The sequence below is a fragment of the Vespa crabro genome, chromosome 3 (genome assembly GCF_910589235.1).
Source record: "Vespa crabro chromosome 3, iyVesCrab1.2, whole genome shotgun sequence".
Classification (NCBI taxonomy): Eukaryota; Metazoa; Arthropoda; class Insecta; order Hymenoptera; family Vespidae; genus Vespa; species Vespa crabro.
In genome coordinates, this window is record NC_060957.1 from 4,714,504 (window position 1) to 4,736,916 (window position 22,413).

A 22,413-nucleotide genomic window follows, 5' to 3' on the forward strand; every position below is an offset into this window, starting at 1 on the left:
TTGAATATAAATAAAACACGATATATAATATGATCTTACGTCTTTTACTCGAAGAAAATGATTTTTATCGATCGATGATTTATGAAGACTAGGATCCCGGTAAACTTTTTCTGTTTGTTGATTCTTTTCGGACAGATCCTCCGCCTTTTGTTTTTTTTGATCATCTGAAATTTCGATATTGTTGACAGGTGCAGGTTCTACAGGCGTTTGAATAATTTGACTTGATGGATTCACGAGTGACTTCCATTTACGATCGAAGGTTGTCGTAAGGCTAGTCAATAAATCGCTACCTGAAAAGAAAAATTAATTCCAATAAAAATCAATATATGACATAAATAATTGTTTTTAGTGAAAAACATTCAAAGCACCGCTTAGTTATCTTAGAGTGTGAAATGTAGATTATTATAAGAACTCTGCATGATAATAAATAAATAAATAAATAAGTAAATACAAATTATTTAAAGAAACGAAATATTGCCTTCTATTCGTACCTAGAAATGATTATCTGTGAAAATACATTCTTTCGGTAATACCGAGTAAACATAATAAAAATATGACGTTGAACAATGATAAAAATAAAAGTAACACAAACAATAACAGTAGCGAAAGCAACAAAAACATTTACAAAATTCGTGATCTTCGCATAGTAATTATCACTAAGTATTGTCATTAAACGCAAGAGCGACTATTAGTTACAAAAAAACTATTATAAATCATAATTATACTTCACGTATTACAGACGCATCGCAATTGAAGCTAATGATATACAAATAAGCTTCACATTTATGCATAGTATTAATTGAAATGTAACGAATGAGATGTAAATAATATAAATTTTAACACATATATATAGAACCCTGGTGGTATTGAATTTTAATTAATTATGCATTTGTCACATTTCAATGTATGTTTATATATGTTATGTATAATCAATGATATTGATAATAATAATGCATATAATCATAAGATAGCGATAAGAAATATTGAAACTAATAGCAAAGGAACGTTCTTTCCCAGCTATTGATCAAATGAAATACGTAATAATCATGTGAGTAATATTAATAATAACAATAACACGATAACATTAACAATAATACAAATAGCAACGACAATAATAATGATGATGATGGTGATGATGATGATGATGATGATGATGATGATGATGATGATGATGATGATGATGATGATGATGATGATAGATGATGGTGATGATAATAATAATAAGAATAACAATAATAATAATAATAATAATAATAATAATAATAATAATAATAATAATAATAATAATAATAATAATAATAATATAATAATAATAATAGTAATAAAAACAACAACAATAATAATAATAGCACTAGGAATAGCAATAATAGTAGTAGCTGTAGCAGTAGTAGTGATAAGTGTAATAACATTAGTGAAATGATAAAAAATGTAAGCACTTAGAAAGGATAATAACGCAGCAGGAAGGCAAAGTAAACGATATAAACGTTAACAAAAAAAAAAAAAAAAAAAAAAGAAAAAAGAAAAAAACTTCGTAGTATAGAACAAATACTGAAAGAAAGAGGAAAAATAGAAAAAAAAATTTTACCACAATTTATGATTTTATAATGATAAAATGTGACTAGAAAGAACATAATCTCAATAAATAACAACGGCAGGCAATAATAATTAATCATAGCGATTTGTACCATTACATCGAATTTCATTAAATACAAGCATTCGATATAACGCATACCTGCGTACTTCTTTTAGTCATACATAATTATTAGCTCCCGAATAAGTGAGACAAAAGTAAAAACCGATGAAATTATTTGTTCTAATCACGAAAATACTTCACGACAACGATCTTTGCATAATGATCTCGATCGCGCGTTTCATGAAAACGCTGTAATATTATTTTCTTACTTTTCTTTTCTTTTTGGTATTTTAGTTTCCACACATATCCTTCATCGCTACTAACGACACAAAGTGCGAGAACACACACATACACGTCGCGCACATCCACGTGAAAAAAGAAATTGGAGGATAAAAAAGTCGTATAGAATTCGAAGTCCGAAGAAATTGATACTTCGTAAAAAACTTTTGTAAGAAATACAAAAAGAAAGAAAGGAAAGAGTAAGAGAGGGTGGAAGGTAGAGTAGGAGAGGCGGAAAGAAAGAGGGGTTTAAGCGGATGAAAGTTTAAAGAAAAGGTAGAATTTGCTTGTGTATTGTGTAGCAACGGATAAAAGATGGAAAAAAACAATAATGATAAGAAGAAAAATAATATAACAAAAGAAAAGGAAGAAGAAGAAAAAGAAAAAGAAGAAGAAGAAGAAGAAAAAGAAGAAGAAGAAGAAAGAGAAAAAGAAGAAAAGATAAAAGCCATTCGAATGAGGCAACTGTCAGCAGCAGCTCCTTGGACACCGACGATGCTCTGCGGTGGTCCTCTGATGGATTTACCTCGGAGAAATTTGTTTAAAGTCTTGGAGGGCGCACCGGACCCTGAGCCTGACCCTCTTGGCACCTCTGAAAGGTGTCGTGGTAGGTAGGACTGGGTTGCTTCGCTCGTTGCTCTTGAGTTTGTTGTTGGCACTGTTGGTGCTGCTGTTGTTGCTGAGATTGATGATCTGTTTGCTGATCTGGTACTGTTAACGCCTGTTGATGCTGGATCAGCCGATGATGAGGCCGATGTCTTCGCGGTGGTGCCACTGGACCCTGTGGTACCGTGTAGGTGGGACGATATGTAGCACCAAAAACCCGGACTTGCTGTATGCCTACATACGTTCAACGTATTCGGATTTGTCATAATCGGAACCGAGTGCGAAGAAGGAATGGCTGCTGAAGGAATGGAATCGCGAGGCGCGATAAATCTATCTCTCGTCTTCTTTCTATATCTTTTTTTTTCTGCAGTTAAACCCTTCCGCCTCGGTCCGAGTCAAGCCGATATTTTGTTTTTGTTTACTTTTTATTTTTAATTTTTAATCGCCTCTTCACGCAAAATAAGATCATCGAAATCGGAGATGTATTCTCTCCAACTTGTTTATTGTCTCTTCTACTCATTATCGACAGAATTTGAAAGATTAAATCTTCTGATTTCAATAATCACGTTTATTTTTTGAGCGTATAATAATCTGATAATAGATCGTAGACTGAGGCGAATAGGCAGAAAAGGCAGGAATTTGACAAAATAAGAGCACAGGCGTGTAAGCAGCCAGGCAAACAAGCAAGCAGGCAGCAAACGATGTACTTTGATGCTTGTTGCTTCGAAAAGCGTACAACATGTTTAACGATTTTGAAATTTCGAAATATCTATGTATCTATATATATATATATATATATATATACATATATATATATAATTTATTTGTCTTATCGACGAATATTGATTTAAAGTAATATTTCTAGACCTGCATGCACGTTTATATACTAATCTATAAACCAGATAATGTGAATTTTTGTTAGTGCGTACTATACGCAGAATCAAACGAAGTAATCTATGACTCCTCTGTCTCTACGATTATACGTAATTTGATAAATAAACTATTAGTTATATTCCATATTATATAAACTCTATCATATATATATTTGTTTTTTTTAATAAAATATTGTAGCGCGATTATTATGACTGCAAATGTTAAATACAAATTGAATTATTGTATTAAATTTGCCACGCTCTTATCAAACCGAGAATATTTGCATGTGCGTGATTATTTCTAATAAAAAAAATTATCCCCAGACGTTTTATTCTATTTATTAACGAGTCGATCGTAGAATCATCTTTGTACGTTATGTAAAATTATGAGTAAAAAAGTTGTAGGAAAAAATCTGTAACACCATGCTTCGATGACATGCTACGTATCGTAACATTGCTGTAACAAAGCGATTTCTAATTCGCGTTACTGTAACTGAATAATTATTAGAAAATAATAATAATAATAATAATAATAATAATAATAATAATAATAATAATAATAATAATAATAATAGTAATAATAATAATAATAATAGAAGAGAAATAAATGTGTTTGAGATCAAAAACTTAGATATACATTTTCGTCTGCTTGAAAAAAGTTGCTTTATAAGAACGTGAAGAAGGAGATAAAAGTACCTAGAAAGCTTTTTGTTAATAGTGAGAATCTTCTGAGTCCAGTGTAGAAAACATGATCCGGCTACACTCACCGACCATCAGAAGCGAGATTACAAAGAGAAAAATACAGAAAGAGAATAAATTGACAGATAAACGAAAGCGCGTATCATTTAGCTATTGTTTGCGTCACATTTATTTACGATTCATAACAATAATAAGTAAACGATTTTAAAAATTTGCAATTTTGTGCAGAATAATAAAAATTACTATATGTAACAGTTCTATTATATTAAAATACACGGGATAATTTTCTAATATCGAATTTCCTGCCTTATAATATAATCCTTACGTAAAACTACATTCCTCACAGTTCGTCAATTATATTGTGACGCATATTTAACAAGATTTTATAATACTTTCAGTTGAGATTATTAAAAATTTATAAACATATTATCACTTTATTATTATACTTCACTTTTGTCATCAATCTAGAACCTTATTTTAATATATTATTATATATTATAAATGTGTATGTTTACATTGCTAAAAAGTCTTGGAACTTACAGGTGTGCACATTAGATAGATTTAGGATATTCTGATTAAATGTAGTGCCAAAAATCAAACACGCTAAAGGAAAACCAGATCCGCGATAAATCGAACAAAGTTGTAAGAAAAAAAAACAAATAAACAGACAATTTAATACTAACCATCATCCGAGATATCTCCAGAAAGTCCTCTCCGTTGTTGAGATGGCGAGGGTGAAGAATGAGGAAGCGTGTGTACTTCATGCAACGAATCCAAGCTGCCGTAACGAATAGGCGGTAGGCAAATAGATTCTAAAGACGGCTAAAAAAATAAAGATAAAAAAAGAAGAAAAAAATAGATTTCCACAATATCCGTTAATTATTTTACTACATGTAACATATATATGAAACTAAACGGAACAATGGAAGAGAATGCATTGGCCTCACCTCTTTATCTGTTTTAAACTTTTTGATAACACCATTATTTATCTTCTCGCCTAATACATTAGTAAGTTGATTAGTAGCTTGTGCTTTCTGTCGCGCCGTAGGTTGTTGTTGTACAGCTATTGATAACGGAGTAATTCTCGTTGTTGATCTTGATCGAACATGTTTTTCGGGGAGATCCGCTAATGATTTTTCTGCCAACCTCTGATTCATATTGGAGAGACGTTCGGATAGAAAATTAGGAATCACCGTACTGTCTACTATAGTATCTAAGAGATCGTCATTTTCCATTTCTCGTTTTGCCATTTGCCATTCCTTTTCTATTTTTCGTCTTTCCTCTTCTCTCTTCTCTGCTTCGCGTCTCTGGCGATGCTGATCTCTCTGCAACATAGCCTTTGTCTCCTGTTCAAACCTTCGTATTCTTTCTTGTGTTGTTGCACTCAGTCCGGCATACGTTCTTATAGCTACCTCATCGTTACTCTGTTTAGTCTCATTGGATGCATTTGATGTCATCGAGTTTGTATCCATACAATTCAAACCAGCCTCGCTTAAAGGTCTCGAAGATTCGGAACTCGAAGAAATAGCAGGCACAAGTTGATTCGAATATTTGGATCGACTAGAGGATGAAGCACTTACTGGACTATTATTATTTGTTGCTGAAGATCGATCAGTCGGCTCGGAAGAATTACTAGAATGATTGAGGTGACTTTTGTTTTCATGCATCAATACTATTTCACTGACAGAACATTGACGTTCATTAAGTGCCATGCTTTGTCGAATCGTCGGTGAACTGTCCGATTCGTGCTTCATTTTAACCTGTTTAATTAATTAATAAATATAATTATATGTATCAATACAAATTGAAGGAATTATAAATTAAAACAATATTCTACATATAACATATACATATATAATATGAACCTTTTCTTCATCGTGTTCTTCATTTTCTGCTTCGTCCTGGCCTTTTCGTCTTCTTTGAATTTTCCGATTAGCTGCAGATATGATTGAAGATACAATGTCCTTTGCTGATACCATTTCACGCATGCCTGTTTTATCAAAATAAAAAAAGCAAGCAAAATAAATAATAGCACATCAAACAAAGAAAAATAAATAAAAGCATTGCAATTAGCAAAAAATAATAATTGTGTAATTTATAAATTATTTTATAATATTTTACATAAAAAGAATTTAAATAATAAAAATGAGCAATAAAAATGTATACATATTTAATTATCGTACTATTAAGACTAATCAAAATATTTTGTTCGATGAAAAGATCGTTAATCCATTAATATACCTTCGACTTTTTGTATATTGTTTAAAAGAAGATTATGATTTGTATTAGATGTTGGTTCAACCTCACAACCATCAGCTGGGAGACTTAAATTTACACTAAGTCTACTTAAATCATCAAGGTCTTCGTCTGAGAAAAACCAATCAACCTAAAAATCATAATTAAATATTTATACATTTATCGCAAATTTCTATTAAGAAAGATCGTATTCGATTAATTCGAAAATAATTGAATACTTCATACTCACATTATTTAATAAGCTTTCGACTATTTTACATTGGTGAGACATATCAGTGACCATCGTAACCATATTATCCCTTGAACCACTCGCGCGTACCAATGTAGGTCCAAAAACAATAGCTAAATTTTTAGCTTCCATCTTATTAACTTCACTGTGTTCTACAATTTTCTTCAAGTGTAACATTAAGTATTTGAGTGTTTCAAAATGATGTTCTGGAAGATCTCTTAATAATTTCCTTATAGTTGCCATTCTCCTTTGAGGATCTTCAATCTTATCCGCGTCAATGAACATGGGATATAATTCTGCAGTTAATAGTGAATCTGGTAAATGTCGAAAGAAAGACTTGAGTAAAGAAGATATCACATTCACATCGCTCCATCTGGGGTCCTATTAAAAACAATTAGCAATTAACCAACATATAACGATTTAATTTGTCTTCGTATTATATTCTAAATTGCAATATTAAGACACGTACCTGAAGATTAATGTTTTCAAATCCTTTATTTACACTCTCAGTAAGCTGAGAAATGGCAGCAGTATTTCCTGGCACTCTGTATATTCCAACAACTTCAAGACCACGTGCCTCAACTATACTAGTACACATTTCAACTATAAGAGGTACAAATTCCGAAAAGGAAGACTGTAACGAAAGAATAATTAAATTTAATGAAATTTTATTTGGCTATAAACAAATATTCTTACCGATGGACAAAGTTCAAGTGGCACTTTAAATGTAGCTCCTTCAGGTGGCAATTGTGCAGTAGGTGATGATGGTGAACCATGCATTCTTCTAAATTGTTTAGCTACTCTACCCTTCCAAGTTTTGGTTTTTGGAGATGAAAGAGGTTCCACAATTTGACTTGGCTTTCTTGTTTTATTTACTGGCGATTGCCCAGTCGGTGATCTATTTCTGAAAGATGTTAACTTCTTGATACCTTTGTGACTGGGTAAGGGACTCAGCCTTTGATTAGCATTTTGAACAGAGGCAACACTGGGTGTTGTTGGTCCGGGAGTTTGTGGTACTGCTTGTTGTTTCAAAGTACTAGAGGTAATATCCTACGAATTGTTATATTAACAAATATTAATACGCGTAAATGCTATACTTTCTTCCGAGAATTGCAAGATATTAACAAATAAATTTACCAATGGCTTTTCAGTAGCAGCATATTTATGAAGTGATCTTAGCCAAAGAGCCATCGAAGCTGCATCTTCTGTTTGTAAAAGCACTTCTGCTGTAGGATTCACCACTCGTAATACATGTTTTCGTTTAGTATAATCCTCAGCAATATCCACCAATGAACACCTTACATCAATATTTTGTACAGTACCTTCAGTATCGTTAACCGATGAAGGGCTCTGTAAAATAATAAAAATAATTAGAGTATTTAAGTATTATTTGTTACGATTAAATCAAGTTTTCTAACTACCTGACTGTGACGATCCTTATAAAAAAATAAAATTGGACCTCGAAGAACACCCCAAATTTGCTTCCAGGAACGATCAGAAGATCGCTGCGATATACAAATAAAGAAATATATATTCGATAAGTTGTTAGATTTATTGTTAAATAAAATAGTAATAAATTTTCATTTACCTTGCCATCGAGCACTGTGAACTTGATGTGAAGTGTGCCTTCTCGTTCAATAGGTTCAACCTCCTTCGGAGCTTCGTTGCCACTATCCGTAGTACTTATGATACTGTTACTGAAATAATTAAAAATATATATCACATTTCAATTCATTTGAACTTTTATAAACTATAGACAATCAATATGTAAAGTGTTATGTTGTGTAGTCACTGAAAATATACATAAGTGAAACATTTTTATTTACAAGAACGAATCGATTGAATAAGATCATTCAATAAAATGTGTCATTAGATCTTTCTTGAAAATTCAAATTAGATACAATATCATTTGTACATATATACAGCATTTGTTATTAAATATATACAATAAAACACTTGCACATTATAAAATCCTTGCAATTTTTGCACATTCACGATTGATAATACAAAAGCTTTGCCCACATACATATATGTCTATTATATAAATAACATCACTGGAAACAATCACCTTATATTAATTCACAGTTTTTATTCTGCAATCATCCAATCTATTTATATATTCTGTTACATTCAGAATTTTAAGCTGTAAATATTATGTGATTAATGTTTTATTACTCACATATACAATAACTCAAACATAAAGTTATTACATAAAAAAGCCATTTGATCTGGATACAATAATGTTAGTCCTCTTGAGTCACCTTGAAGTATAGATGTCCTACATAAAGCAAATATTCTAGACATTGATTTACAAAAGACATTGTACACATATAATGATCTGTAACAAAACAAAGTTCACGAATAGACATGACCAAACTATTCAAGGAGAATGGTAATGCTGTGCTCATTTCTACTAAAGAACCAAGGATTACAACGAATATTTTCGCGAAATCAAAAAAAAAGTATCGTTTTATTATAGATTTTTTCAAAGCTTTCTAAACATAGTCGTTGTTTTCCCTGAGTACTGATAAAAAAAAGATTACAGTTAAATAAAATGGAAGAAAAGAGTTAAAAGCAATCATAATTTGTGAATAAAAAAAAACAAAGAATCATTTTACTTGCATAGAACTATTCTGAAAACAGATTTGTTTATTATTAAAAGAAATATCGAATGTATTTACAAAAGTAAAAATTATAATGAAATTGTTTCGTTTATTAGTTTGATACATAATCAACGAAAATAAATCATAAATAGCCTCAAAAATAAAACAGAAAAATAGAAAATAAAGATATGATGCTTTCTTTAAGGCTTTCTACAAAAGATTACATCCTCACCGAAGAGAATGTCGATGAAGATTTGCAGACTGCGTCATATCCTCAAAGATTCGTCTTAACGGTGCTATGTCACTTGTAAATGACGGTGGTCTCCATCGTCTATGTGCACTGGAAATATGAACATAACTGAAACTCAAACGTACTTACACGAAGAGAAATTAAAGAAAATATAATTGCCTGACACAGCATCACCAAAGGAACAATGGTTTTCGTGTCGGTAAATTTCATGCACCATATTTCAGCTGTATACAATGATTCGGAGGATGAAATGTGCTTATCGAAGCATGTTCGCAAAAATACAAAAATGGATAAATAAGATGATAAGTTGTGACATAAGCCAGATTTTGAGTCCACCTAGTTTTATCAAATATTAATTGACTTATACTAATTAATTAAATCAATTAAATATTATACATTTTTTACTTCCTTTTTGTTAGATTCTTTATAGAACTTAAAATCAAAAAATTAAAAACAAAACAAATATTTACCTTCTAAGAACGTGAACAGGTTCAGTGTCACTAAGATCTAAATCGCTATCAACGTGCATTCGTTCACCCCACGTAGCTTTCAGGTAGGAAACTCTTCTCGTAGCGCGCTCTTCATCACCTATAATATAATATTATTGTTACGCACTTCGTTTTTTTTTCAATTCATCATTTTATTAACATATACAATAAAAATACTCACTTAATTGTGCGTTTTTCTGTCGTCTAAGGATTACTCCATTGTTTGATGTTTCATCGCAAGAAGCTATGATAAAATAAAAGTATATTTACATTCATTGAATAAGTTTAAATAATTGATATACAAAAAACATATGAAAGTAAAGAAAGTTAATTAACTAACCAAGTTGACTTCTAGTAGACTGTGCATAGCTTTGGTTTTTACTATCACCATTATTATTATCATTTCTAATGTCTTTCTCCTCTTCTTGCTCTGTTTGCCATGTATGTCTTATATTTCCACGCGATCCGTTTACAGTTTCCCAAGATTCTGCACTATTACTACGTGCCCTAAGATGAACTGCTTCTATTTCCATCGTTGGTATTTCTGTAAAAGTAGATCAAATGATTGAACAAATGATTTCTCATCATTTATAACATTAATAACAGATACAAGTTATTCAATCTTTGAGGAGGAAATTTAGTTACATTAAATTTGTTGAACAATACATACAAACTTTCAGAATCAGAAATCAGAATTTTTCATGCTATACTCTAAGCCTTGACCATATCTTAAAGTAAAATTTTTAATTAACATTGCTAACGATAAACATTTTTACAATTTACATTTTTATGATTTACACCTTGAATAAAAATAAAAAAGCGACGTATACCTGTAATAGTAATGCTTGTTACACGAATAAAAGCTGATTGACTCTCTTATTTATTTTCTTTAAGCTTATTTTATCTTTACTCATGCATTCACACATACTAATAATGGCACACTTTATTTCTACAATATCACTCACGTTTATTATGATGAATGACTTTACTGAAATAAAATTTGCAAAAAAAAAAAACATATAGCAAAGAACAAATATCAAATATCTTTTTTTTCCAAAGTAATTGACCTCTCTATTTTAATAATAACAGCCATAAATGTCTGATGATCATTTAAGACAATGTATTTAATGAATTATCAATTTTCACTTTCCTTAGTATACACTAAACATTGAAACAATATGGACAACGTTTAATCAAAATGCATTTTGATCACCATCATAAATAAAATTAAAAAAAAAAATAAATAAATAAAAAAAATATGAATAAAATGATTGATTGGTTCAACCGCTTGTCTTATTCTACCTTGAACTTCTTTATAGTTGGCAGGGGGTTCACAATGGATGTACTTGCTGCCTATAGGAAATATTCTGTTTCCGGACAATCCCCTTCCTAAGCCATAATATTTATATATACTACTTGTATAGTAATATGTCGAATCAGATTCACGTATAAACGGATAAATAAATAAGTAAATGAAGTAACAATTCATGTTGTCATTCATTAATTCATTCAGAATGATATATAATACTCACCGGAATCTAACGACCTGCTCTCTCTATTACTAGGCATTCTTCTTGGTTCTTGTGATTCTGCTTTCGACTCGAACTCTCTCTTCATGACAGCAACATTTGGTACACTTCGTTTATTAGACAACCTAGACAGCTCGCTTTTGTACAAATTAGTTCGATCGCTGGTTGGCTCTTCATCATCGCTAAGAAGTCGACCAGACTCGAATTGTTTTGCTCGTCTAGAAACAATTTGTAGTCCCTGCGGGGGTACCAGGAATTTGTCATTATTTTTTTTATCTGGGCCTGGCGAAGATGGCACAGAAAGTGATTCATTCCGAGAATCTTGAGGTTGTTGCTGATTCGTTGCTAAGTTCGACGTATTTTCATGAATTCTCGATAAGGTGCTAACGAAAACAGATTTATTGGTGTTTTTATATCTATCCTGATCGTTAGTTTTAGTTGGTAGATAAACGAAATGATTCTCTTTGCCTAATTGGCTCTCATAAAGACTGGAATAAAATCTATCTCTGATGCTACGTTGACTGTCAATAAGATTCGATCGATCATCATTCTGATCGCTTCGCGTATTAGTATAATCCGATTCAGAATCAAGATCCGTCTTCACTCTTTGGACGTTTTGATTCGACGGTTTCGTTAATGACAATTTACCATTACTTTTATTTTCCACTCTTCTCGTAGGCGATTGTTGCCTTTGTTGTTGCTCATTAGGCGGCCAAATTTGCCTTTGAAGTTTTTGCGGTCTCGCGTAAAATTCTCTTTGAATAACAGCCGAATTGTTACCACCTTGTTGCAATCTTGACGCATCCTCGGCGATATTCCATCCGATTGGATGACTCGGTCTGCGTAAAAATTCTTCCTTTTGTTCGAAACTCTTACGTAATCTGTTCATGATTACAGAGTCATCGGAGCACTCGTTTCCAGTAACGGTCGAATTAGAATCAAACGAGGACAAACTACCCTTACTGACTGGTGAGGAGTCTCTTCGAGAATCCATGCTCAACCTTAAACTTGGATCGTTTAATCTAAGAGCGTCTATACTTCCATAACTCGGAACTTCTGATTCATTTGTTTGTCCAGTCCCTCCACTACCTTCACTCGCTCGTCTCGTTATCACTCGTCTGCCAGGACGGTAAATAGGAACTTGTGGTTCCGCGCGGGACATAGGATAACGTAACATAGTTAGCTGTTGTTGTTCTTTCTCAAATTGGCCTGATTCACCTGATCTAACGCGTTCATAAATAGGATCTTTAATTCGATCGTAAATTTGTTCGTTACTCGGTCTAAAATAAAACATTAACTGTAAACTATGTTAGTTTAATAGATAAGAATAGAGAATTACAAAGTACAAACCTAGAGTAAATCGATTCGGGACGCGTTCTATCATACAAATCGAACCTCTGATCCGGTGAGGGGCGGCTGTACGATTGGAGAGGCGATTCCATGGCTTCTCTAGCTTGTTGTTGTTGCTGTAGTTTTCTTGATTGCATTCTATCCTCAATAGGTTCGCAAGGAACATTCGTTTCTTGCAGGAATCTTCTTTGCTGCGCCGTGATAACTGGTATAGACGGTGACATCTTGTTGCCTTGTTGTTCTTTGTAAACAGCCTCTTCGCTTTCTCTACAAGTCGTATTCTGATTCTCTGAATCTGGAAGCGAGCAAATCCATGATTGCCTCGTTGTTTTCGGCGAAGATCCTGGGATCATGCTGATAGATCTTCTTTGCTTCTGAGAAATCCTCTCTGGAGAACGTAATCGTGGACGTTGATTCGTCTCAGGATTGTGTGCCGTTTCACCAAAGTACTATTAAAAATTTATTATAGATTATTTTTATCATAGATTATAAATTATTTATCGTCATGGAATTGAAGAAAATTCGCACCCGTTGCAAGATATCGTCTTCTTTTGAAACAACGAGTAGTCGCAACCAAGGACCCGCTTGTTGAATACGTTGCACTACACTGGCGTATTGTTCACCTCGTGTTGGTATTCCATCAACGGAAACTACCCGATCACCCGTACGAAGACCTGCTTCTGCTGCTGGCGAATTGACTCGCACCTGCTTTACAAAGATCGTGTCCATAGGCTCATCGATCCTTGTCCGCTCGTGTCCTGGCAACATCTGTAGAATACCATTCGGAAACTTTATAAATTCTATATTTATGAACAAGTGTACTAGCTTTTTAAATTTTTTTTTCCAGTTATACTTACGCAACAGGACTCGGGCGGATAAACGATAAAATGTCGGAGAGTGAATCCGAAGCCATTTTCGCTACGTTTAAGAAGGAGAGTTCGAGGACCACGAAGTGACGAACTCTCCTTTCGAGTAGCTGCAGATGTTGGTGCTGGTGGCGGTGGTGAAGTATGTCGCACCTAAAATCATTTATGAATTTTACGAATATATAGAAAATTTGATACATTATTATGATATTTTTTTTTTCATTTTTCTATTTTGTTTTTCTTATACGTTTCAATTGACTTGTTGACTTTGTTGATACGTCAATCAACAGCTTCAAAGACGAAATTAAATACACCAGATGTGTTTTTTATCATTGATATCCACGTAAGTGCATATTATCACTTGTATTATATGCAGAACGCATAATGTCTGCGTGAAGTACGAGGTCATTAGGTAATCGCAGTAGTAAGTGCATGTTACTCGCACAGAAATGACCTTAATTGTCTGCTTCATTGGCTAGGTTAACTCTCGTTATGTGATTTATCAATATATTATGAATCGTCGTTCTAAAGATGAGAGAGGAGATCCGCATTCCCTCCACTTAAAAAAATTATTTTCGGTACAACGATAAGAGAAAAAGAGTAGCATACATAAATTAAATTTTCGTTCAGCAAAAATTTTAATGAGTATGATTAACTCAAATAGATAATTCTTGTTTTTAGTAAGAATATTTCGAGCGTGCCAAAAATATGTAAGTTTACGTTGAAAGATGTTTACTGGTATTCAAAGCATGTATATTTTAGTAATTGTAATGAAGTCAAGAATTTATGGCATTTTTTCAAAATCGCTAGACTTTTATAATCATGAACGGTACATGAAAATATGTAAATGATTTTATAAAAGGTAAAAATTAAATATGAACCTTTTATCAAATCACTCTATTCCAATCTCTTAAACTTAAACTTAACCGTTTACTATTTTTTAATATCAACTTTGTTGGCTAAAATTTCTTGAAAGATAACATGGGATTATTCAAATACACATCACAAAGTTCCGTGTAAACGTTAATTGTAGGATTTTTAAGTGAAAGATTGAACAAGAGATAAGACTAGGAAAACTTGCCAAGAATCTCGAGTCACATAAAATATATAGGTAAAAGAGAGGAAGATGCTTTGCTGACGGAGTTTGAATAAAAGGTGGCAACTTTCCAGGAAACAAAATAGTACTACTGATTCGAAATAGTTAAGCCAATGAATTTCCATGGAACCACTAACGAAACGAAATTTTTCATTTTTAGAAAGTGGAAAACCTAGTCTGATCAACAAGAGAAGAAGAAATTCATTAATCAATTTGCACTAAATTTTGCAACATCAATAATGATACCACCACAAAAATTGCTTTCCATTCAAACAAATATACTAGATAGAAAAAATATTTGAAAATGTTCTTATCTAAAATAAAAATTAGCAAAGAAGACCGTATAAACCATAGATATTTTTATCACAATAATTAAATGTATGTTTTTACTTTCCTAGTTTTTCCTAAGTACTTGTCTTAACGATGAACTATTACATCATCGCGTAAATGCCAGTTCCTTTAAACGCCCACCTTCATTTTGACAAAACAGCAGACAGAAGATCATAAATCATTTTTTAAGTCGTTCAAAAATCTGCATTCATGAAACTAGCATAATGTACTTTCATCCAATTATCTTACAAAAGATCATTTATAAAACTTCGACCAACTTTCTATATATCGAAATGATTAAAACGGTATAAATAACTATCGTTAAATTGTAATAAACTTTTTCTTTATAAAGGCACTTATTTATGAATCAACTCAATACATCGACATACCAAGTCTATGTTAATCATTTCAATAATATTTTTTATCATATTGTCATACTGATAGCCCAATTGCTTGCTTAAAAAATTGATCGAACTGCACTAGATCTGACTACTCACGTCGAACCACAAACGTCTGCCGTGGTTCACCAACGTGTACAGTGGTTTTCCGTGTTATCTAATACGTATCACGTAGACACAGCTAATGCACTGAAGTACCAACACACATATCATTTCGTTAAGAGAACGATGGCTTTCGCCCGATTTCGTTAGACTGCATACCAAAAATAATCTCAACGAACGTACCTACGTACATATGTCCGTCCGTTCGTTCGTCCGTCCGTACGTACGTACGTACGGACATAAGTAGACGTCGGGGAGTCACAATGGCGGTGTGAGCAGCATACGTTAATTCATTTAGAACAAAACATGCGTAGCATAAATAAGAACGGTATTATAAATTAAAACCAAAGAAACATAAGTCCATGAACTGGGAGGCTTTCCCCAGCGACATTTAATTACCTTCACAAACAAAATCAATGTATTCGTAAATCGTAGAACATTGAGCATGTAACACGTCAATATGACGTTCCTTTTCATCATCGCAAATCAGGAATGAAGGAAGAAGCGACTGAGAGAGCCATCAAAAGACACGTCGTGATCAACAACGTGTCCCGTTTGCACAATTCGTGATCCCCCGTTGGATATAAGCGTTAGCATACGGTCACCGTGACACCATTAGCATTGTACCGGTGGTGCTGGTCCGTCTGTTTCATTGTGACGCTCTACGTTTCAGCCGAGCGAAGCCGTCACGCGTCGTATACCACATGCGGGAAACAAAATAGCACCGGTTTTACTGGAATACGCAAACACACTTTCGGGTACATAATGCGAAAGTTTTGACTTCCTGATTAGGAAAAAAAGCGAATGAAAGAAGACGAAGGATGGTTAAGTAGGTAACAACTTCCCTAAGAGCATGACGATACTTGGTCAGAAACTGTTTCTAAGAATTCAAATAAAAGTAATAATTTGCTAAAAGTGCTACTATTATATTTCTAACATTGAAGTAATCATTTCAGACTTTTTCAAGAAATAAATTTTTTCGAAGTATGCCATCTATTAAAATAGTATACCCCTATTTAAAATAGAGATAAATCATAATCAAGTATTTTTTTCTTATTATTTTTCACTATGCAGAACCTGCTTTTATGAATATCATTGTTCTTTGTTTTCTTAGATTGAGTGAGCTTTATGGTAACTATCATCGCTTGTATTGTAAAGGAAGCGTTTTATGCTTTGTTCGTGGACGATGTTAGCGAGGCTTTAGATTGATTTAATATGAACAAATAAATAAAATTATCGAACATTTGATATAAGCAAATAAATAAAATTATCGAAGAGTTGTAGTTACCGAAAAATATTATAAATATGTGCGAAACACGAACTTTGAACTGCTTTCTCTTTTCGTACAAGGCATCAGGTTATATTTAAGAACGTTTGCTATTAAAAAGATATTTTTGCGTCTCCTTAACGACGCTCTGTATACAATCCACGCTGTTCTTGGATACTTTCAAAGCAAATCGAATGTGTTTATATGGAAAACAGATCCTATGAGCGGGAGTGTCAATAAACACATTTGTGTCTGACAAACGGCAAGGAGATCGAATTGGGGATATAGTTAACGTGCCGAGGAAAGTGGGTCGTGTCGAGAGAGAGAGAGAGAGAAAGAGAGAGAAAGAGAGAGAGAGAGAAAGAGAGAGAGAGAGAGAGAGAGAGAGAGAGAGAGAGAGAGAATCGATCGACCATTACAGCCGTGAACAATTCACTACAAAATCGACGATGGATTTTAAAAGCCGATTTATTATATAAAACGCCGCCATTGAAAAGCGCTAAGGTAAACGAAAATTATGAGCTCCATTTAAAGTGCACCGTTATAGCCCTCGCAACACATTTTTAAATTTCCTCTACTGCTCTCTCTTCCTCTCTCTCTCTCTCTCTCTCTCTCTCTCTCTCTCTCTCTCTCTCTTACTTACCAGAATAAAAGTAGAAATGGCGTCTCTCAGTCTACAAAGATAAATATTTATCAGTATATTTCTGAAGATTATACTTTTGATGTACAAGAATATTTGAAGATAAAAAAAAGTAAGAGATTAAAATCGTAGGAATACAATGTCTAGGATTAATATATATTAAATATATATATTTATTATTATAAATATATATTATAAATATATACATATATATATAAATATTAAGTTTCTCGCAAGGAGATTCAGAAAAACGAAGTAAAGGACACCCTCCAGAACGAATGAATTGGCTCTTGGTTTCCGCCTTCCTGGCTGCAGACCTCGTCTATTAAAGACTAATCGGCCGTTAACCGATTGCGAACCGGTTCGCGTCGACGCTCTACAGAAATTCCAATCTTTCGCTTAAAATATTAACATCTACTTGGTACGTCCTCGCACGATCCGATACGGTCCTGGTGCTCTCTTGGAGATCTCAAAAAATTTGACACCAAAATCTCGATCATTAAAGTTCTACATTGTAAAACGTAGTATCATGATGTTGGCAATCAGTATTCATCGTTCAATTGTAAATATCATAATACATGAATTAGCTGAGAAGTTATCAACACCATTTTGTATGTAATTTCTTCACGAGGTATTGGATTACAACAAAAAGAGAGAACCTGTGAGATCGTGATTATATAAAAAGTTCGATTAAATTTCGAGAAATTGCAGAAACAAGATCTTGATAAGTATTATCTCATTATCAGAAACAAATTACTATCGTTTCACATATTGACGTTATCGATGATATTAATGAAGTACACAAAAAAGTTCATGATTCTTTTTTCTACAAAGATTCAAGAACATCTGAACGATTTTATTGACCTATTTTTTACAAGTTTCAAGTGTAGTCGAGTTACGTTACAAATCGCTATGTAATTCTTTTTTGCCTCTCTCTCTCTGTCTCTCTCTCTCTCTCTCTCTCTCTCTCTCTTTCTCTCTCTCCCTCTATCTATCTATCTATCTTTCTCCACTCACCCTACGTTGTTTTATGAGGTTCGAGAGGAAGCGAGAGGAAGAGAAAAGTTACGTAATTTCGCATTACAGACACGCTCTTGCGTAAGTCGCTACGACGCTGATCGACGATTGCGATGGAGGATGACCGGCAACCGGTATACACGCACAGTCTCTACGTTTGACATCGAAAAATTATTTTAAAATTTTATAATTACCTTGAGAATTTGCCAATTTTCATATCTACTGGCAGACGGTCCTTCAGGAAGAAATAAATAAATTTGAAGATAAAACAGCCAGTACGAAAACAAAAATATATTCGTTCTTTTTTCCTTTTAATATATAAATATATTAAAATCGAATGATCGACAAATTAATTGACGATTAATTTTCGATTGTTTTTTACTCTTCATTTACCTTTGACACTTAATTAACATAGTGATAAAGCGCTTCGAATAAACAGATTAGATCAACATGATGAGGTCTCTCATTCATAAAAGTTTTTCACTTCTTTAAAATACGCGATCATCGGATAATTTTAAACTGTATCATTGTTCGACTCACCTAAGAAATTAATCGAGCGTGAAACGCACCGCCGCAAGAACCAACGATGCCACAGTACTCTTCCCGAATGAACGCGCCTCGTAAGAACCTCGAATGTACATAGATTTTACCTCGAAGAAATAGTGATCGAACACCATCACATATTGTCACTATTATGATCGTTACTTTTTTTTTATTATTTCTTTTTATTACTTCTTGTTTTCTATTCCGAGACAGAAAAGAATATTTGCAATATCATTACCGAGATGCAATCAAAGTTTGATTGTTTTAAGACACTTCTGAGGTGAAACAAACTTCATAACGAGGATTCTGTTCCTTGGTCACTTTTTCGTCGTGCTCGAGAAAGAGAAAGCGAGGGAAAAAGCCGAAAAAAGAGTTAAGGACACGCGATGAACTCTCAAACAACAGTATGGTTCGCGCGATACTGACGATACTGAATCAAAACGGTGTTGTACGTTCCTACGTGGTTGCTGATAGTGGTGGGGTCAAGAAGATGGAAGTGAAGAGGTGGGAGACTGCGTGTACCTAGTGTAGTACCTCTAGCTACCGCCTCCGACTACCTCCACCTTTCCGCCTCCTCAACCCCTAGTCCGACCCCACCATAACTTACCGGAAGATACTGCACTGTACCATGACAATCTTTATCGAATTATGAGTGCTACGTATTCGCAAAAACATTTTTAGCTCTTGAACGCGACTTTTTTAATGAATATTGGCTTACCTCTGAAAAGTTACATTTTCAATGAGTAGAAAAATTTGACTATGTAATGCAACGACGTATTACGAAATTTTTTTTGTTTTTCATTTCATTTCATTTATTACATATAATCATTTCATTATCAATGAGTGTCGAAATAAGAACAATACAAACGTATCACTAAATATTTCTTACTTTTCTAATTATAATAATTAAACAGTTGCAACTGTTTTACTTATTTAAATATTCTATAATATATAAATAGCTTCATCTTTCTATCATAAGCTGATTGAAAAGTGTTGCCTACGCGAAAACGGCGATGCGCAGGCGTATCGAATACTCCGTATCGATATAGCATAAACATCGCTTATAAACACTGCTCTCTATTATAACTCGGGTTCGTGCTTGCTATGGCATTATCAGCAGTATTAAGTGCATCGTAAACCATAGCTGGGCTATTGATGTGTACACGGATGTGTGCATGTATCTTTACATATATACGAACGATTCTCCATTTAATTTTCAAGTGAAATTATTTTTAAATAATGAAAAACATTTCTTTAAATAGAAAAATATTATAAAATAAAATGCGTGATCAGTGGTAGATACATGGATATTTATATTCGTACGATCTTTAATTGATAAAAGTAATCAGCCTTGAAAACGTAATAATAGTATGAGAGTGAAGCCCTTAATCCTTAGGTGAGATTTACCATACACGTGCCTCCACTCTAAAACCGCTATACGTACGTGTGACAGCTTTGCTTGAAAGTACCAACTCCTGCCTATTCATGAGAGACAATGTAGAGAGACGTTTTATCGACAGCTTTGCAACCTATCGTGCATAAAAGGCAAAGGACGAGCACGTACAAAGCGTATATATAGAATAATAAATATAGTTGAGATATGTTGGAGTAAGTGTAGGCGTGCGTGCATGCATGTTTGTGCGTGTACGTTCGTCATTCGTAGGACTTTCAGTGAATCTATTCTTTTTCAAAATAATGTATATTTTTAATCGATGAGATTCTCTTTCTCTTTTTATACCACTTTCTCCCTTATCTTAAAGTTCATTCTATTTCTGATCTAATAAAAGGGGTCAAGGCTAATAGATGGGAAAAACGTCTTTGCTTCTATTTAAACTGTTTCGCCATAGAAGGAAAAATTAATGAAGAAAAAAAATTTCATATGGACTTGGAATAATTTTTGAAATTCGATCAATTCTCCTCTGAGACTTAACGAGATAGTAAAATAATACTACGAGTACTATAGAGTAATAATTTGAACAATTACAAGACTTTTATGACGTCACAAATAGTCGAATTGAACGTCTATCGGTAATTTCGATCGATAGTTAGTACGATTAGTATCATTGTTAGATACAAAGGCTGGACGTTCTGTTCTCGCGTAACTATTACACAAAAGAGAAGACGAGTAGGCGTAAAACCAGAAAAAAAAAGAGAGAGATTCGTTTACGTCGCGTTTAATGAAAAAGTATCTGATTGCTAGCTATCGTAACGCTAAAGCGAACTATATTTAAATTATTAAATATATTTCCTCGATGAACTATTCCTTGACGGAACCGAGCTTTCGACTATGGCACGCTTTTATATTTTATATAGTAGAAGTTATACTCCGAGTTCCGTTACTCATTACTGAATACTCGCTATCCAGTTGAAAGTAAAAATAAGTAAGAAATTTCGAGCCATTCTTTTTTCTAGTGCAGAAAGTGGAATAGAGATGGAGACGACTCAAGTGTGTCGGGGTTGTCTGTAAAAGAGAAACAGACAGACAGAAAAAGAGAGAGAAAGAGAGAGAGGGGTCGTTCACCCGTCAAGTGAAGACGTCAACGTTGTCGTCCTTTTTCCCTATTTATTTGTCAAACTTCTTACTCCCTCAGTGAAAAAATTTGCCTTTTGATTAATTAACATCTTCAAATAATCGATTATATTTTAATTCATTGAAACAAATATAATATAAAGATCCAAGCAGGGATAATAAATCATATCATAGGGTTAATTTAAGTGGTAAGCTTTACATTAAAGTGTACAGCAGTTATAGATCCTCGAACAACGCGGAAGATCAAAATACAAAGTCTTTAGAGATCTCGCTTTTCTCTCAGTATAATATATACATATAAAGGTACATATACAATATGCATACATATAGACACATAGATATATATTAGAGAAAGTGCGGCGATGAACATAATTTTATTTCTTCAGAGGGTGAATCAGTACTAAGCACGAAGTATGAAATGGTGATACAGTATGAGTCACCGGCTCGTCGTAAAAGGGAGGGTCGCTTGTATAACGAACAAAGGGAGCGAAGGAGTAGGTGGATATGCCAAGTAGAGGAAAAGGGTGGTCAGAAGGTGGGCTCATTCAGGGATGAGAGAGACGAACGACTAACGAGGAAGAGACTCGTTTCTTTAAACGACACAATATTATTTCACTTGTTAATTGATCTATTGGAAATATTAACATATAATTTTTCTCGATATTAATAGCTAACATAAGATCATTTAATAATTAATATTCAACCAATGAACATTATATACTTATTAATTATAAATTATATATAAGTGTGTGAAAAAACATACAAATCACTTTGCTAAAGAAATAGTTTAAAAGTTTTTTCCTCTTTTTTTTTCTCTTTTGGTGACGTGG

At 33.3% G+C, this 22,413-nt stretch overlaps 1 protein-coding gene across 7 annotated transcripts in view; it reads right to left on the reverse strand.

Annotated features, from left to right (window-relative positions):
* LOC124423206 (rho GTPase-activating protein 21) overlaps positions 1–22,413 on the reverse strand; it is a 29,627-nt gene that overhangs the window by 3,350 nt on the left and 3,864 nt on the right. For 2 of the 7 annotated variants that reach the window (XM_046960715.1, XM_046960717.1), the window contains exons 3-24: positions 13,652–13,813; positions 13,323–13,562; positions 12,795–13,243; positions 11,448–12,724; positions 11,218–11,304; positions 10,256–10,459; positions 10,097–10,159; positions 9,898–10,015; positions 9,410–9,517; positions 8,163–8,271; positions 7,996–8,079; positions 7,712–7,924; positions 7,271–7,624; positions 7,044–7,208; positions 6,575–6,955; positions 6,331–6,475; positions 5,955–6,079; positions 5,037–5,849; positions 4,773–4,911; positions 4,087–4,147; positions 2,439–2,752; positions 40–290 (exon numbers count right to left, since the gene is read on the reverse strand). In XM_046960715.1, coding sequence (XP_046816671.1) covers positions 40–290; positions 2,439–2,752; positions 4,087–4,147; positions 4,773–4,911; positions 5,037–5,849; positions 5,955–6,079; positions 6,331–6,475; positions 6,575–6,955; positions 7,044–7,208; positions 7,271–7,624; positions 7,712–7,924; positions 7,996–8,079; positions 8,163–8,271; positions 9,410–9,517; positions 9,898–10,015; positions 10,097–10,159; positions 10,256–10,459; positions 11,218–11,304; positions 11,448–12,724; positions 12,795–13,243; positions 13,323–13,562; positions 13,652–13,813 — 5,862 coding nt within the window. Of the gene's footprint in view, positions 1–39; positions 291–2,438; positions 2,753–4,086; positions 4,148–4,772; positions 4,912–5,036; positions 5,850–5,954; positions 6,080–6,330; positions 6,476–6,574; positions 6,956–7,043; positions 7,209–7,270; positions 7,625–7,711; positions 7,925–7,995; positions 8,080–8,162; positions 8,272–9,409; positions 9,518–9,897; positions 10,016–10,096; positions 10,160–10,255; positions 10,460–11,217; positions 11,305–11,447; positions 12,725–12,794; positions 13,244–13,322; positions 13,563–13,651; positions 13,814–19,050; positions 19,623–22,413 lie in introns of those variants that run through there. The other 5 variants (XM_046960720.1, XM_046960718.1, XM_046960719.1 and 2 more) reach the window with 5 other exon arrangements.